Here is a 15,470-nt window from a genome sequence, read left to right as displayed (position 1 = left end):
GTGGGGTTTTGTGCTACATTTCTACTTGTTGAGATAATTAAAATGTAGGATTTTATTTCTCCCTTTTCAGTCATCTAATAAGGTTTTGGCTATTGCTTCTGAAAAAAAAATTAAAAATTGTGACTTAATAAACTCAGGGGTTATTTATTTTTAAGACTTCTGCAGAGGTGCAGAGACACTTATGTCAGTAGTGTATTCCTCTGAGAAGGTATCAGCATTTACTGTGCAGACACCTATTGGGCTGTTTCATTTAGTTACCAGAGACTTGAGGCTACATTGCTTTAAAAAGAAATCCCTTATTGTATGGGATGCTGAGGTGAAGAACCGTAATTACATGCAGGCCCAGATTTCTTCCTCTGTACTTATTTTCTTGATGTTGTTTGGGAGGTAGGACGGGACTTCAATTTGACTATAAAAACTATAGTTCCTATGACTTTTTTCTCCTCTTTTTATTGGTGCAGTTAGCCAAAATTCAGTCTTCAGTCGACCCATCAGAGGAATTGGTGGAGGTAGTTAGGTACATGTATGCAAAGTCCTTCTCTCTGGAAACAGGAGGGTTTGTTTATCAGGGGTCATATCTCTGTCCTTCTCTTGGGTCAGGCTCCTCTCCCTACACATCCCAAATGGTCTGCCAGGCATGTCAGACCAAGTCCAGCTCAGTGCAAGAGTTTTCTCCCCCTGGCATGTATCTGCCTATGTCACCAGCTGAAACTCCTTGCCCAAACAGTTCAGATCCCAGATCTTATTTGTGTATGCTCTTGTTTGGGGTGCATACAGAGAAATTGATGGATTTGGGATCTGGAGACTGGTGTTCTCACCAATACCACCAATGTGGAGAGTCTCACCAAGCACATACTTCTGTCTTTGATGTGGACATCTACAGGTGCCCTCTGTATAGATCTAGCAAAGCAGAGAACCCACATCCTGAGGGGCTCTGCCTGTTGATCATAGTTCCTATAGAAAAAGCCATCTCAGAGCAGTTGTTCTGGCATGGTGCCCAGCATGGACACATCAGTCTGGAGTAGAGGGGCCAGGATGGAGATGGATTTTGAAGGGTCCCTTTGGTCCCTTTGACTCAAGTGCTGAGGTTGGCAAGTGTGGGGTTTGTTTTCTTTTTATTGCCTTTTTTTTTTTTTAATTTTTTTTTTCATTCCAGATTAAGGTTATCCCCTCAAATTCTTCCAGGCAGTTTCCTCCTGTAGGTAGAGCCTTTTTCATACATCCTGCCAGACACCAGAGCTGGAGCACTGCTCTGAACAGGATTTGTGTTCTCTTTCACCTTGGTTTCACTCTTTATCTTCTGAGTGCAGGAGAGAGGCAGGTGACTTCATGAATTGACTGAAAGGCTATACACTTAAAGGCTTTTTTTAAACTGTATTTGAAAGATAATTTTAAGTTTAATAAACACAACTACAGTAATCAAGTGATATTCTGAAGATATAGCCTTTATGTGCATTAAGCTGCTTATTTTTAATACTTGATAGTTTGCTTTATACAGTGTTATTTCCTCTTTCTTTTATAAATATTACATTAACTTCATTTTCTCTGCACCATTTGAGCATTTTTGTTGTCAAGGATTTGGCATAAAGGAGTTTGGACACTTAAGAGCTTCAACGTTGCCCAGTTTCAAACCTGGTTACCAGGTGGCTGCTTTCAGGCAACAGCTTCAGATGAGGAAAAATTCAGCTGGACATATATGAACATGTGGAAAATAATGAGGGGTTTTTTTGGTATTTAGAAACCTGATGCAAAAAAACAGAAGGTGAAGATAGCAACATGATTAATCCCAGGAACGTCAATGTTGTTTATAACCTTTAGACATAAATACACCCAATATCACAGTTGTTACTATTGCAATGAGAAATGTCTCTCAAATAGTTCCTGGAAATGCAGAAAGGAGAAGTAGCACTTCTCACAAAAGAGGAAAATCATAGAAGTTGCTGCTCAAAATACATCATTGTAATTTTGTTTGTTTCTACAGCCACTGTTTTTATCAAACTTCATCAAACACAGCAGTGGTGTTGGGTAATTAAGTACAACAGTTTACCTGGTGGTGGCATCAGTGGTGCTGCATGACCTGTGTTTTGGATGCCAGGAGCTCTCACTGCAGACCATGGCAGGCAGTGGGCACATTTCCATGAGGATTTTTGTCCCTTGGGTGCACAGTGGCCTGTTGCCTGCCAGATGGCTTCCCATGGGGAGATCAGGCACCACTTTGTGCTTGTGCTTACTGCACGGTCCAAGTTTGGGCTTCTCCTTCTCTTGCTGCAGCCCCATCGGATGTCTGTGGCTCCTGACCCAGGCTTTCCCTCCTGATTTTTTTTTTTTTTTTGCTGCTCATGTGTGTCTTCTCTCTCTCTGACTTCCCAGCCGCTGGGCCAGCCGCAGCACCACCACCCCGCGCAGGAAGGACCGCCTGCGGCAGCACTCGGAGCACATCGGCTTGGACAACGATCTGAGGGAGGTAGGTGGCATCATCTGCGGGCAGCACAGGCTGTGATCCAGGAGGTGGAGGTTTGGACAAACAATGTGCTTATTGCTTAGGGCAGTTTTGTGGCTACTGTGATATTTGTTTGGGTCTCTGTAGACATTTAGATGCCGCTTCGCTTGTCACAGATGCTTGTATATGTTGTACAACTTCAAAGTAAGCAACATAAATAAAGTGCTTTTATTATTTAGGAAAAAGACAGCCCCATTGTCATCAGAAAAAATGGCTTATTTGCTGGTTTAGACCCTGGTCGTGCTGCTGCATGCAGGCAGCAGAGCCCTGGTGCTTTCCTGAGTGCAGCTGCTGAGCTCTAGCCAGGTCTCTGGAAAAGTCAAGTCCTTGAATAAATGTCAGTGCTGTAGAAGCGAATGAGGCAGGGTTCTTTCCTTTCTTTTAAAGGAATTTTTTTTTTCTTTCTCTTGCGTAGATTCCTGACATGAGTAAGCCTATTTGAAAGGTTAAGACTTTGGGGCCTTTTTATGCCTAAAGCTTGGAAACTCCCATGCATCTTATAAATGTCAGTCACATACATGCATTTCTTTCCCATCTTTTCAGTTCCTTGTCCTTCATTAAATATTTTCTGCCACATTTTTCCATTGATGTCCATGTGCTTCTTTTGTATGTCGATAGCAAAAATAAAACACTCATGCTGTTTTGTGGTAAATCTTGCTGAATAATGTTGACCAGTGTTGGAGTTTGCCCTCTGAAAGAACCTGAGCAGATGAGTGGACTCTTCAACCATAGCTTCAAATGATGTTTCAGTGGAAACACAGCAAAACAGCACTTTTACATATTTGTTGCTATTTTTGCTAATGTGGCTTTGCAAGTATATTTTAAACAGTGCCTCGTGTGTATCTCAGCAGAGCCTTTTCAATACTTTGTCATGTATTTACTTTTTTCTTTTTTTGGCTGTGGATCATATGCATGCTTCTTTTGCTTTGTCTCCTCTTTCTTTCTGGCTGTTCTGCCATTGGGGCATCTGCCTCCTCTTAGCCATCGGAGGAGCTTTTGCTTCGTCAGAACTCAATGGCCTTCTGGGAGTGGGATCAGGGACCACCCCCTCCTGCACGGCCTCCTAAAAAATCCTTCTCTGAATGCTGCCTGGTATGTTTTAGTTTTTCTTGTTGAAAGCTGCTTTTGAGATGTTGCTAGCATGAGGAACCTCTGTCTTCACGGCGCCTCAAACCTCTCCCTTTCTCATAGAGTAGGAGCACGTCCCTGTAGCGCTTGGAAGTGTGGTTATAATCAGAAAAGTAGCTGGAAATGAGCTTCCACTCCAGTTCCCTGGCAAACACAGTGGCTCCAAGGCTGAAAGACAAGAATTTGTTTCACGTTCTTTTTTTTTCCCCCATGTTGCTAAGCTGGTGTCAAGTCCAAAAATCATCACCTTCTGACTGCTGAATCATTGCATCCCAGTGTGGAAGAAGGTGGTGGTGGATGTTGATGAACAGGCAAAGTGCAATCAACTGATTCTCTCAGCCCACCCTTGTTCTTCTGTTGAACTTACAAGAGCTAATACTATTCTTTTTTATTTTAGTGTAATAACAAGATATATAATGAATAAAATAAAGTTATCCATGTTTTGTACTCTTCAGACTATAACCACACTTTCCATTTTATTTATCTCTTTAAAAAGAAATATTAGATTTCCTAGTTATATATTCCCTTTATTACTTTTTTCACTTGTTTTGCTGTTAATTTTTGCACTGAGTTAGATGGAAGTCACTTGTGAGATTGCTTGATGGACAACACGCTTTCATCATCTGTGACTTTTTTTTTAATTCCCACCTGTAGTTTTTCAACTATTTTAAAATCCTTACAGTATTGGTGCAACTGTAATCACCTAACTGAGCACTTTTGATGAACACAGCTTTTCATGGCAGAACCCTATGTTCTTGTCTGAGCTGTTGGGGTGACATTAAGTAGTTCTTGTCCAAATTTTGTGTTGAAAAAATCCAGTTGTGTCAGATGAACTGTACTCTCCCAAAAAAAAAAAAAAAAAAAAAAAGTGAGCTATTTCAATTAACTTCAATATGTTTGGATTTTGCTTTTGCTTTTCCTGATCTAGTGGAAGGTGTCCATGCCCTGGCAGAAAGGTTGGGACCACGTGACCTTTAAGGTCTCTTTCAACCCAAACCATTCTATTATTCTATGAAATAAATTTTCTGCCCAGACAGAAAGCTCCAAGGATGCAACAGCCATAGTGACCTCTCAGTTTCCCAGAAAACCCAGCCAGCAGCAGCACTAAGTCCCTGAGGGAGATGTGATCCAGCTCTCTCTGGGAAGGAGTGATCATTGTCACATACCATCCCCCAAAGAGGCATCGTTAGCTGGATGAAAACACACTATGGAAACAGAGCATGAGCACACCAGGCTATGAGCACCGTGTTTCAAGACTTTTATTTGGCATCATTCTATTGTCTTACTCTTTTTTTACAAAAACTTTATGAATAATGCTTGAACAACTGGCCAACTTCTCATCCTTGCTCAGCCCTCTCGCTGATGTTTGGGTCAGATGTCACTTGTTGATTTTTTTTTTTTTTTTTTTTTTTTTTTTTTTTTTTTTTTTTTTTTTTTTTTTGGTGTGTGTTTTTTGGCTTAACAAATGAAAGCCAAACCGAAAAACACCCCACCCCTGAAGACAAGGCAGTGGAGCAGGGAAGTTTAAAGGTCTTTTATTACAGCTTGGATCTTTCTTTAAAGAGTATGCTGATTTTTTTTGTCCATACTTCACAATTATTACTCCATATAAAAATGATCCTTACTGTCAGTTCTGTTTAAAATGAGCTTCACTCGTAATCAAGAAGTTAATTGATAATAAAGACAAGTCTCATTTTTCCCACATAAACTATCCAGATGAAAAGTAATGGATGAAATCTTTCTCCTTCACGAAGTGTGTTTCTGCTTCTTGTAATTGATTTTCAGAGGATTTTTTTTTCTATTCATGTATAGTCTGGTCACAAATTAGACAGGGTTTTGTTTTGTTTTTTTAAGTGAGACTTAACAGTGAAAAGAAACTTTACTGGGTGTTTTGACTTCATTGCTTAATGAAGGTGTTGCACTTTATGCACATGGTGTGCCTAACTTCATGCTGGTGGCTAACAGCACAGTTCACTAGCTAGTGCTGACTGATTCTGTACCACGCAGGAAAATATCTTGCTTTTTCTGTTGTCAGAAGGAATCGCTCCACTCCTCAACCTGACACCTAAACATCAGACAAATCAAGATTTTGTTCCTAGATTAACACTAGCTCGTTCCTTTCCACCAGCATTTGCTTGCCTAGGATTAGGATGAGGAGAGTCCCTCTGACTTGTAATATCTAAAAATATTCTCTTTGTTTTTAGAAATACATGCAGGAGGCAAGGAGTCTAGGGAAAAATTTAAGGCAGCCCAAACTCTCAGACCTCTCTCCAGCTGTGATTGCACAAACCAACTGGAAGTTTGTGGAAGGGTTGCTGAAGGAATGTCGCATGAAGGTAGGTCGTCCCCTGTGTGTTCTCCCCTTGATTACACTGAGCCTAAATAGCATCTGCAGATGGTCTGATTCACAGCTGGAGTGCCATTAGTCTGCTGGAATACCAGACTATTCACCAGAGTGGATATCCCTTTAGTGTAACATTTACATTAGTATTACATATAGTGTAATATAGTGTATCAATTAGTGTATCATTAGTGATACATTAGTGTATCAATTTAGTGTTACATTTTTCAACAGCTAGAAAAGAAAGCAAGGTGTCCTTGCTCTTCTATTTATGCAGTTGAAGTTGATGGAAAGAGTAAAAAGGGCAGGAAGGAGAATCAGCATGATCAGACATCTCCAGGAGGATTTCCTTTAATTGTTCGTATTTACATGTAGCCTAAACAGAACGGGCTTGAGACCCTCAGTCAAAAGGGAAGAATTCAGCATGTGTCACTTGTGCACGTTGTTTATGCAGAGCAAATGAGGTATAGCAGTTTCTAATATTAAAGGAGCTTTTATTCACATGAAAATGTAGCTTGTGTCTGTTGCAGTTGGTGTTATACTGCATTACCTGAGTGTTAAACTTTAATGGCTGTAACAAGAAGAAAACCAGAAAGTCAGTGAGACTGAAAATGTATCTAGTGCTTTTCTCTGTTTTGCTCTACACTCTGCTTGGTAATAGATCAACAGTGTAGGAATAGGACAATGGATAAGGGATATAGAAATAGGACAGCTGGAACAGGCTCCCCAGGAAAGTGGTCACAGCACCAGTTCAAAAAGAGTTCAAGAAGTGTTTGGACAATGCTCTCAGGCACACGGTGTGATTCTTGGGGCTGTCCTGTGCAGGATCAGGAGTTGGGCTTTGATGATCCTCGTAGGTTCCTTCCAGCTCAGGATAGTCTGTGATTTGAAGTAATCATGCAAACTTTTTTTAATACAATTATTGCTTGTTAATTTACAAACTCTGTAAAGATATTAAACTTTCTCTGGTCAGGCTATTAGCAATGGTTTCTGTATTAAGCACATTCAAATGAACTCATCTAGAAATTCTGTCCCTTGCTAGATAATATTCTTAGAAACCTTTGGGGATTTTTTTTTTTATTTATTTATTTATAGACTAAACGCATGTTGGTAGAGAAGATGGGCCATGAAGCAGTTGAGCTGGGACATGGAGAAGCCAACATAACAGGTCTGGAGGAAAATACATTGATTGCTAGTCTCTGTGATCTGCTAGAAAGGATCTGGAGCCATGGTCTGCAGGTCAAGCAGGTTGGTAGCTGGAAACTTGGAACTTTGTGTGAACACTAGTCTAGCAAACACTGAACACCATCACTACCTTTTAAGCTGCTACTCAGTGGTGTCATTCCAACATAAAGTGGGAGGTACCTTTGGGCTCGGAGTCCCTGGTTCATATCTTGCCAAGGTTGAGGAGTTTTGGGTGTTAGGGATTTGGGGCGGGGGGTGTTGGTTTTTGGTTTTTTTCTTTTTCTATTTGAGAGATGCCTCTGGAAACTGCAGTGATGTTGTCAAGTATGTGTTTGGTTTCTTCTCTTTCAACCTTCAGAAGGAAAACCCAGAGAGAGGACAAAGAAACAAGGTGGGTGGTGTGACTAATAGGTCAGTGGGATGGTCCTCTCCTTTTCCTAAGATTTCATGATCCAAGAGAGAAGGATTGATTGTAATTACTGAACATTTTACCCATTTAAATGCCATTCCATTATTTTGCCATGTTTATTGGCCTCTTTTCTTTTACCTGAATTTATTTAAAGCTGCATGCTATGTATTCCATTTTCAGGGGAAATCTGCTCTGTGGTCCCATTTGCTTCAGTACCAAGAGAGAGAAGAGAAGCAGGAGCACAGTGCAGAGTCACCAGGTGAGTACTTGGCAACTGACTCCATGAAGGGTCCATCACAGTGAATGAACTTGGGCATGGGAGGAACAGTGCAACCACATGAAATCCATGCAGGATTTTTGGTGTATTTCTTTGCTAATATCACATTTACATTCTGAGACTTTTCATCATCATTGTGAGGATGTCTTGATGTCTGGACTAAATAGATTGAAATTGTTGGAGGCAAAGGAACATAGTTACTGTCCTTGTCTGGAAAATCATTTGATGTATGTTCACTAGCTTCATTTCCTTTTAATCAGCATTGAGTGAGGTGTGAGAAGCAGTGCTTCCACAAGAGATGATTTCTGTAGAAGCTGAAAGTGTGGAAGTGGGGGTAAGGCAGCTGACATTTTTCTTTCAGTGAGCATAATCTGTCTCTCAGATCCCAATGTGAATAACTCCATATTCACTAAATCTTTATACTGGTAGATAGTACAGTTCAGAAACTGTGTAATTGATCTCTGTACATCAGCCTAGGTGCTCAGTTTAAGCTTTGGCTTGGCCCTTTACAATCACTAAATTACTTCTGTGCTGTGAGAGAGATTGGTTTTCTGATGACCTGGAGATCTCCCTGCCCAGTGGCTGAGGTATTGTAGTCAAAATCTCTGAACTTTAGTTGGTCATCTTCCAAGGACTCTCCAATCCAAATCCTCCTGATGGGAACCTGTATGATCAGTCCTTGAAGATGCATTTATGGAAAAACTAGTCTCTCTCATGAAAAGACGTTTTAATAAACTTCAGTGAGTAATGCACTAAACAATCTGGCTGGCAGGCACAAATTCCTGAGAGCAAAATGTGTCACCAAAAAGCAGTTTGATCAGAGTAGCAGAGCACAGAAATGCGTGGCATTGTTAGCATTGAATATGTTACTGTAGCTTAATTTTATCGAGTTCTTCTCAGTTGTGAGCTTTTCCTAGAAACATCTCCTACTAATAAAACTCATCAGATTTATGTTAATGTGTTTCACATACAAAAAAGGAAGCTAAATCTCTGAATTCAGTGCTGGCTTAAGGAAGGAATAGGTAATGTATTCAGCATTTTTCATTTTGTCTACTTCTACGTTTCCAGGATGGAGTTAGTGATAATGCACAGAAACTCTGCAGTTACCAGCCACTTATGATTGTTTTCAGCTGTATGTGAAACAAATGCATTGCAGACTATTTCTGTAGTGTTGCGTTAACTTCATGTGTTTTCTCCATTGTAGTTGCTGTTGGAACAGAAAGACGAAAGTCTGACACAGGAATTACTCTGCCTACATTGAGGGTTTCCCTGATACAAGATATGAGGTACACAATTTGGTTCCTAAAGCACTGACTGTGGTTTTAATTGTGTAACATAAGGTAAAGATCCACACTGGCTTTGGGTCTACAAAGGCTAAGGAGAATTAAACCTTCTCTTCAGCCCACATTCAAATCTATGACATGTTGCCTTTCTGTTTTGAAAAACCTTTTTTCATGTTCACTTGATCTATTTTATCTAAAAGACAGTAAAAGCCACACACATTTTACTTGGATTTTAGTTTTCCCTGGGTGGGTTTCTTCCAGCAGTAGAGCCAACTTCTACAACTAACAGCAGATATGTTGAGTTCCTTGGTTCTTTGAGTTTGTTTCTTTTTGTTTGTGTCAAAATACTGACTGAGCAAGTACAGTTGATAAATAGAGCAAAAGGACATAAAAACTTGCTCGCAATGCCTGAGCAACGTTCTTTCTTCTCAGCTAGCATTTTATGGCAAATAGTAATAAATGAACAAATTTAGAAATGTATTCAAATTTAGAGTTTGGGTGAGTTTAAAGCTAGGATGTGAAGTTAGGGCAGGTGCTCTGCAGGAGACCACAGCCTGGCTGTGGAGACCTATTCAAGCAATGTTGGTTTGGAACCAGAAGGGTTAGAGGGTAAGAAGAGGTAGAGGCTGGTGTGACAGCACCAGACAGTTCTTCAGGGCATCTTCTTGATCAAGCCACTACCAGGTCAGGCTACTTTTTTGACACTTGTTTTGCTGGGGTTAAGGATTGCAGTGGGCTAAATGTGCCATGAAAAGAGAGGAGGACTAACACAATAATGCACATCTGTAAAGAGCTGCTAACAATTGCTGACAATTTAATGTGTGAGACAATATGAGTACTTCTTGTAATACCATGTCCTCCTTCCACATAAAAATATGGCAAAAAATCTTATGGCAAAAATAAAATTAATTGTAGTAAGTTCACAAAACCGCGATTACAGTCATGTGATTTTTACTATGTGTATTGATACGGATATTTTTTTTTTTCTGATGTGAGATCACACAGATTAGTCAGACTTTTCTGAAAGAAAATCACTGTACTTCCCACCTGCAGTGTCCAACCTTTTTGTTTGATGCTACATAGTGTGAGTCTTGTGCTCTGATTTTGAAGAATATGACATGTCACATAAGGCTAAAACAACATGCAAAAGTGGGAGAGGGAATATATACAGTGTAATTAGGAGTATGGTGCCAAGAGGTCATTTTGAACATGTGTCTGTCATTTTAGCATCCCTCTCATGGGATGTGGCAGCTATCTGCTTAATTCAGTCCTGCAAGGCTGACAGGCATGCAGAGGGTCAGTCTGAGGAAAGGATGAAGGAGGATCTGGAGCGGAAACTCACGTGCTGGGAGGGGATTGCTGGCAGAGGAGGCTCTGTGTGCTCACTGCTGCGTGCAGGGGTTCTGTCTTCCACGTACTTCCACTGGAGTAATGAAAGCCTAGCACAGATCTGAGCTCTCTTGTTTGAATCACAAAATTCTTTCTGCTGCTCTTCAGAGAAAAAGTACAGAAACAGAACATTACCTTCTGTAATATCTTGGGTATTCATGATTGTGCACAAACATGTCTGGTCATGGAAAATGCTGGGCAGATGGTGAGTTGAATTTGTCATCTGTAATCTCGTGGCATACTTTCTCCTGCTTGGAGGGAATGCCACTTAATATTTGTTTGCACACACAGATTCAGAATGAAGTTAGAAGGATGGGTAATTGTTAAATTGCTGGGGTTGCGGTGCTAACTGAACTAATGGCTAGAGGATTAAGCATTGCCTTAAGCATGGCTTGTTTTTGATGGCTCATGCAAGGTTATATAAACAACTTAAAAAGCAGGGCTTAGTCACAGTCATGCTCTGAGTGTGCCATGAGCCTGTGCTCCAGGTAAAGTGGTGTGTCCTCTGCCTCCCCTGCAAAGCCAGGCATCTTAGATGTGGTAAGGAAGATGCTCAAGGTGTTTATTTTGGCTTTGTGCATGGAGTCTTGGCACAAGCACGTTTGGGGGTATGCCCTTCAGCTTCTCCCCTGGCGAGGATCTGCAGCATCTCTCCCACCCCTCTTCTAGCTCCCCGTCAGATTCCTGCTGCAACCTGCTTCCAGCATGGGCACAGCCCTCGGGCACATTGCTGCATGTCCACCCCAACCAGTCAACACCAAGGCAACTCCCCAAAACCTTTGGTCCAGCTGGCTTGAGGTTTCTGATCCTTTCCCTTCGGACACGTTCTTCCTTGCTGTCAGCGCTTGGTTTGATGCCCGTGTTGTGCCTCCCCTCCTGCAGGGAACTTGCAAGTGGAGAATGTGAGCTGGGAGCTGGGCCCACGGCAGTGATACTTAATCTGCTGTGGTCAAAAAGAAGGCTTAGCCAAGACCTGCTGCCTACCTGGGATGAGCTAGTGTGGCTTGTTCCTAATGGTGCTGGGATGGGGAGCATGCACACCATCCTCAGGGGCATGGCAGCACTGAGCAGTTGTAACCTTTTCTGTCAGCACAGCTGTTTACAGAGGGGATGTCCTCCCATACCCCAGGCTTGCATTTGACGGGGTAAATAGATTTTTTGTTATTACTAATGGGATTAAAAGCAAGTCCCAGCCAAGGGAGTTGCATTGAAATGGCTGTTCAGTGCTCTGACAAGAAGAGTTTGCTGTGCAGTGTTGAGCACACAGTACTTATGCTGAGGTCACTGATAAAAATAGAGCTGTTCTGACTCCCACAGCTGAGAATGAATTAAATTTGGGTTCCTGAATGCCCTGTTCTGTTACACTCTGCTTTTGCTGACACCAAGACTGATTACTGGATCTTTTTAATGTCTCTGGCAAGCTGTATGGTTGCAAATCCTTATTTTTCCCAAATGCAGAATTAATGCTAATCTAGTCTGAGCCAGGAGCAGGTAATGAAGAGGCACAGAGCATGCATGGAATAAGGTTGAGTCCATCTGTACTTGAATCTTCTCACAGTGAAATAACATATTCCACTCGGTGTTTCATATTAGATGTAATTCAAGCCGAGCACTCTGGGGGAAGGGGAGGGAGGGAGATGATAGTCTGTGCTTTGATCTTCCCATCTCAAAAGACTTGAAACGTCTGAGAAGAGTGTCTCAACACTATGTAGTTGAGTGTAATATGCATCCAGTTTCTCAAGGACTCCGGATCACATGTCCAGCTGTCTGGGTTGGAAGGTCTAACATTGGCTGCCACATCCTGAGCCAGGGATTTCCAGTGCCAGGAGCAAGGCTCTGGGCAGCAATTCAGATGGTAGGCATCACTGCTGACAAAGGGAGGCTGCTGAGATTGGTTATAAAGGGCAAGGACATGTGTGTGAGTGTAATGTGCCCTCCTGCGTTTGTTTTACAGCTCAGCAAGAATTATAACTTATCTGGTCCATCAGAAAACCATCTGTGTGTGTTAGTAAACAGGAGGAAGTTTCTTAAAAAAAAAAAAAAGGCTTGGTTTTTTTGTTTGTTTGTTTGTTTAGAGCTTTTAAGCAACCTAGGTTTTGCCACTGGCAAGCTACCATCACTCTTATTGATGGTGCTTCAGATATGTACATACAGCACTGAGCCGTGTGATACAGACACCTCAGTGTGGATTGTGAAGGTAGACCTGTATTTTGAGAGTTGGGGCAGCCTGACGGAGAGCAGTGCAGCTGGACTGTGTCCAGTATCCACTCCATTTGTGCAGAGTGAACTTGTATTTCCGGACAGCACTAAGTTGTATTTGCAAATCTGCCCTAGAGGTCCTGGGCCTGTCGCGTTAGAGGCTCTGTAAACAAGAGAGTACTTTTGTCAAATAATGCAGGATCTAAATATTACATAAAGCACACGCTTGGGTGTAACAGATGGGGGAAAGCACGAGACAGTGAGACTATAGTAGTCAATGTAAAAAGCATCAGCCACAGCATGACTTTGTTGGATTTCCTTTGGAGTAAATATTGCCTAGCACTCAGCAACGCGTGGAGGGCTGTCAAGGAAGATGCAGGAGTTGGACAGGAAATCGCAGCAGAGATCTGTTCAGACTTCAGCTGATGGTAGTTGGAGCCTGCCACAGAGATTTGGAGGGCTGAATCACCTGTGCACTTAAAATGCAAACTGCATGAAAATGAAGAAATTGAAGCCTTTTTTTCTCTCTGGCTGGAAACTGTTATTCATTTTTCTTATTGTTTGTTTAACTACATGGGGGTTTTTGGAAGCAGCTTGGCCTTGCCATGGCTGCTCTCTTCCTCTTCTAAAACTCCCTGTGCTCTAAAACTAGAGTTTTCTGGCATTCTCCAAACCGAAATGTGGGAAGTTTAAAAAAAAAAAAAGAAAAACAAAACCATAGAAGAAAGCCCCTGTGGAACAGTTCTGCTTTCCTACAGATGAAGCATGTGGAAGGCTGTTCAAATTATCACTTACACAAGGGCCTCTTATATCTCTGAAAATGTGATTCTGCTTGAGGCTTCCTGTTGCTGTTTTTGCCCCAACAGTCCTTCTTTTCTTAGATTTCCCATTGCTGCTGCCTCAAAGGGTTTGTAAGAGCCTTCAAAGTAGACTGTCGTTTGGAGAAACTCTCAAGATACATGTTTGTCCTCTGCCCTCCCAGATGCACCCTTTTGATTCAGCAGTCTGAGGGGGCAAGTGTGATATAACTGGGTGTCACGAGGTGGCTGCTTTTTTTAGGTGTTAGCAGTGTCCATGAGGGCATCTACTTCCAGCAATGCAGGGATGAGCAGATTTACCCCTCCTTAACCTTGACCAAGCAAACACAGAGCAGCTGATTTGGGCTGTAGTGCATCGGGAAAAGTTGCCCCATGTTCTCATGCCAGTCTGGGGCTGCCAGGGATCTCAGTGCCACAATGAGGGGTTCTGGGGAGTCCTGCTGGGGGTCTCTGTAGAACTGATGTCAGAAGACATCTTCCAGTTCAGCTGCAGCATCACACTGGATGTTGCCATTTGTAGAATTTTTATGATTCATCTATTTATTTTCTTTCCCACACATTTCAGGCATGTTCAGAACATGAGTGAGATAAAGACTGATGTGGGGCGAGCCAGAGCCTGGATAAGGCTTTCTCTGGAGAAGAAGCTTTTATCTCAGCACCTGAAGCAACTGCTTTCCAACCAGGCACTTGCAAAGTAAGCTGGCTCCTTTTCTCAGTGCTTCGCTTTCATGTCTGCCTTAGTGATGTCTCAAGGTGCTGCTGCTTGTGGCACAGCCACACACCCTGTTTGGGTACTGTGGTTTCCAGCTAGAAGTGATTGAAGGGCAGAGGGTAGCTGGGGGAGGAGGTACTGCCCACCCAGCAGGGCAGAACTCTGCACGTCTGCATGGAAAACACATCACAGTTTTCAGGAAGGAGGCATTAGGTCGTGGTCAGATCAGTGCATTGATCCAAGCCACATCACAGCCCCTACACTCATTGTGTCTTGTGCAAATGAAGCAGCAGGGACAGGAATGCCCCATCTCACAGCAGCCCTGCCTTAGGCTGACTCCAGCCAAGCACAGGCCCCCATCCTGACTGCCCATGAGCTGGGTCAGAGGCCAGCCCTCCGAGCCTGCTCTCCCAGCTTTGCCTCCTTTTGCAAGCACAGGCACTTAGGGATCGCCTGTGTAGATGTCCCGTGACTTCATTTTCTCAAAACAATGTATTTAGTAAAAAACCCCCAAACCTTAGGAAAAGAAAACATCCTAGCTGTCGAAGGTACTTCTGGCTCTGTCATGTGTTGCATTAATGATTTATGCCAAAAGCTACCAAATACTCTGCTAGCGAGAAGAAAGAGGAGTAACTGGAGGCAGTCACCTCTTGGGAGTTCAACTAAAGGCATGGTGGCAGACCTGTCTTTTCCTGAAGGTGCATCTACATCTGCCTTCCTCAGCAATTCTTCAGGAGTCTGTTCCCTTCAGACTACAGCCTTGTCACAAGCTCTGTGCTGTCTCAGAGAGGGGCCAGTTTAATTTCTGGTGTGCCTTTGCACTGCTTAGGGCAATTGGTGATGTACACTTGGGTCCCTGAACTGAGAGAGTGGTGGGAGGATCCCATCTGCTGCTTGGTGCCTTCAGCTTAGTTTTCTCTGCCACAGTATGGAGAAGAAGATTAGACAAGACCATTCCAGAGTGGGGAGATATGGGGAAGAAATGAGGTTGCTGTTAGGTTGGTCCAGGTCTGCTGCTGTGAGTAGTGTTGGTTCATATCTGTGCCTTGCAGCAAACCCAAAACTGATATGAACTCTGTGGCCTTGCTGTGGGAGCATGGAGCCAAGAGTGGTCTGTAACACAGATGTGTAGCAGACTTACACACCCTTCTAGCAGCTTGTGTTGGTGAGGAGTCATACCTGCCATTAAGATCCACTCTTCATTTGATATTTCGAGATTCAAACACCTT

At 42.5% G+C, this 15,470-nt stretch overlaps 1 protein-coding gene across 2 annotated transcripts in view; it reads left to right on the top strand.

Moving 5' to 3' along the window:
- DENND5B (DENN domain containing 5B) overlaps window positions 1–15,470 on the top strand; it is a 113,548-nt gene that overhangs the window by 86,135 nt on the left and 11,943 nt on the right. For both annotated transcript variants that reach the window (XM_027726588.2, XM_027726590.2), the window contains 6 exons: window positions 2,371–2,464; window positions 5,833–5,964; window positions 7,065–7,217; window positions 7,744–7,822; window positions 9,045–9,126; window positions 14,095–14,223. In XM_027726588.2, the coding sequence (XP_027582389.2) occupies window positions 2,371–2,464; window positions 5,833–5,964; window positions 7,065–7,217; window positions 7,744–7,822; window positions 9,045–9,126; window positions 14,095–14,223 (669 nt within the window). The remainder of the gene's footprint in view (window positions 1–2,370; window positions 2,465–5,832; window positions 5,965–7,064; window positions 7,218–7,743; window positions 7,823–9,044; window positions 9,127–14,094; window positions 14,224–15,470) is intronic.

This window comes from Pipra filicauda, unplaced genomic scaffold (genome assembly GCF_003945595.2).
Source record: "Pipra filicauda isolate LSUMZ 115617 unplaced genomic scaffold, ASM394559v2 scaffold2_size9829703_pilon, whole genome shotgun sequence".
Lineage (NCBI taxonomy): Eukaryota > Metazoa > Chordata > Aves > Passeriformes > Pipridae > Pipra > Pipra filicauda.
This window is presented reverse-complemented; position numbering and strand designations above follow the sequence as displayed.